The 2,702-nt window shown below is 35.0% G+C and overlaps 1 protein-coding gene across 1 annotated transcript; it reads right to left on the reverse strand.

Moving 5' to 3' along the window:
- Nucleotides 1-62: 62 nt before the first annotated feature.
- On the reverse strand, nt 63-2,618 carry LOC111786120 (multiple RNA-binding domain-containing protein 1-like; the record flags this gene model as incomplete). Its single annotated transcript, XM_023666464.1, has 4 exons — nt 2,356-2,618; nt 1,263-1,431; nt 243-347; nt 63-164 (listed from the first exon to the last, which is right to left on the reverse strand). Coding segments are annotated over exons 2-4 (321 nt in total), but the record flags the coding sequence as incomplete, so codon positions are not given.
- Between the last annotated feature and the right edge of the window lie 84 nt (nt 2,619-2,702).

Raw genomic sequence — 2,702 nt, forward strand, 5'->3', positions numbered from 1 at the left:
GAAATCTAATTTATTCCTAAACTGATATGCAATGTAAAAAATTGCATTGAAAGCATAATCACCTGCCAATTACTGCAGACACTTGTGGCAGTCTCCACTGAATCAAATTCCAAAAATCCAAAACCCATTGAAACATGCTGTCCTTTTTTTATATGCTTCTTTACCTGGTAGTCAAGAAATAAAGCTAAGGAACATTGAACTTCTCGAGATCAACAAAATGAACTGCCGAGATCAAGGTATACCTTGGCGCTCAATATTCTTCCCCCTTTCATGTGTTCACTAAAATGCTTTCTCAAACTTTCGTCAGACGTTTTAAAATTGAGGTTCTTGACGAAAAGAGATCGTGACTGAAGAAAATAGGACAAAGGTAAAAGCAAGTAAATAGACTGGATAGACAAGATAACTACGCTCACACATTCAAAAAATTAAAGAAAATGTATGGTTGCAACATGCAAAATGCAAAAGTAGTTGATTCGTGGATATATACAGTTCCACCGGATAAATATTACAAAGACTCGTAAAAGAATAAGCTGAGTAATCTCCATATGCATATATCTACCATGAGTATCTTGATTTAAATGCTTGTTAGTTNTTTTTTTTTTTTTTTTTTTTTTTTTTTTTTTTTTTTGAACAGGAAATATGTATTAGGAGCAGCCAACCACCTTATGACCAAGGGACAACAACACAGGCATTTGCCTAAGAGGAGTGTCGAACAAAAGGCCTCGAGAATTTTGAGCAAAGTGCCTCTGATTAAGAATGTTAATGATACAAGATCCAAAAAGATTAAACCAAGATTTTGACTTAGCAATATGATTCTGACGTTTGCTTCTACCCAAATGAGCAAATGAGAGCTCAAAAAACGATTTCAAATGCACCCCAAAGTTGCAGCTGACAGGAATAGCCATTTATGGACAACATGTGAAAGAGAGAGAGGTTCCATTGACCTACTTGTTAACGTGCTCTGACAGCATCATCGGTATTGCACAGCACAGATATAAGGAGGGAGCACACTCTCCGGCATTTATAATACAAGATCAGCAATAAAGTGAAATACTATTGCCTGAGAGGCGTCATCCTAGACTATAATTTCCTAAGAAGGGGTCATCCACCATGAGTTAACAATGCATGTTCTCTTCATTGACAACCAGATAGAAAACAATGTGATCATCGATTTTCCAGCGTAAGTAACGAGGACGACACCATCAACCATCACAATGGCTAAAAGCAACGAAAAGGAGGGGAAACAAGAGAACAAAACAAACCTCAACCCTGTCAGGGTCAAAATCAACATCTGATATTCCATCCACTGCCTGCTCCAAAATCACCCTCCTAGCATCACCTTCACCAACTTTCTCGTCCTTCACATTGCCATCCATTGGATTTTGACTAAGAATATTGTCAGGAGCCCATTCCAAATATAACGGAGCGTCCCTAGGATAATGCCAAAATGAAAGAACCATTACTTTTAGGGGGGGAAAACCCAGCTTTTTTTCAACTTTCCTTAGCAATATATAGGGTGAGAATTCAAACCTCTAACCTTTTGATAAAAGATATAATACCTAAACCAATTGAGATATGCTCTTGTTGGCAAAAATTAAAATTAAAAATAAATAAAATGATAACTCCCCCACATGCTCACATCAATAATAAGAGAGGTAAAACTATATTTCAAATTTCAAAATAATTTGAAAACAATACAACCAAACACAGTATTCTTAAAGTGAGGGCAAAGATTAAAGGTAGCACTTGCATTTGTGCATCAAGATTTAATTTCGCCAAACACTTGACTCAAATAAACTTCACAAGATAGCATTTCAATGAACAAAGCACGCTCCATGTTCAATGCAACAAAGCTTTTGATCGAAGTAAAACAAGGGACACTCAAACAAATAAATAACAAAAGGTAAAACTAAAAACAGAGCAGTGGAGTATTCAAGCATTAAACATCAATGTTCAACAGATGAAAATGTTAATAGAAGGTAAAACTAAATTTAAAATACCACCACTATTCACTATATCCATACTAACATAAAGTCATTGCTAACAAAGGGGCAGCAAATGAGTAATACTCGACACCTTCCTCATCCATGTTACACAACAAAAACTCTTACGGGATAAGACAAATTAAGAAATATCTTTTCTGGAAGATACACCAACTCATCGTTAATTATACTGCAACCACTCTATTTCCGTATAGTAGATAAAGATTTCATAATTCAAATAACTACAATACTTTTAGCATGATAGTTATACTTCAACCTATGATGTCTGCATGGTAAAACGTAACTCCATTAAGCATATGCCACAAAATACCACAGTTGTTCTCAAACATATAAGAAAAGAGAATGAGCTCACTTGTAACGCTTGTATGCTAAACCTTTAAAAGCAGCACGGGCTACAGATGGCTCAAGAAAAATAACCTGATCTCAGAACAAAGCAGAGCAAAGGTTAGACGACAATAGATGAAATTGAGAAAGTCCATAAAGTTTATCATAAACAGTTAAAAGATTTTATCGGAGCCACCAATACTGAATGGTGCTTTAATCAATCCAGCTGATAAAAAGTCAATCGTGAATAAATTATAATTGGTGGGCGTAGATGAAATCGTTTATTGTAAGATTAATCACGTAGGTGTTTAGAGAAATAATCAAGTCTATGATATATTAACTTATAAATATGTATGTATATATATATATATATTC

Source organism: Cucurbita pepo, unplaced genomic scaffold, assembly GCF_002806865.2.
Source record: "Cucurbita pepo subsp. pepo cultivar mu-cu-16 unplaced genomic scaffold, ASM280686v2 Cp4.1_scaffold001047, whole genome shotgun sequence".
Taxonomy (NCBI): Eukaryota; Viridiplantae; Streptophyta; class Magnoliopsida; order Cucurbitales; family Cucurbitaceae; genus Cucurbita; species Cucurbita pepo.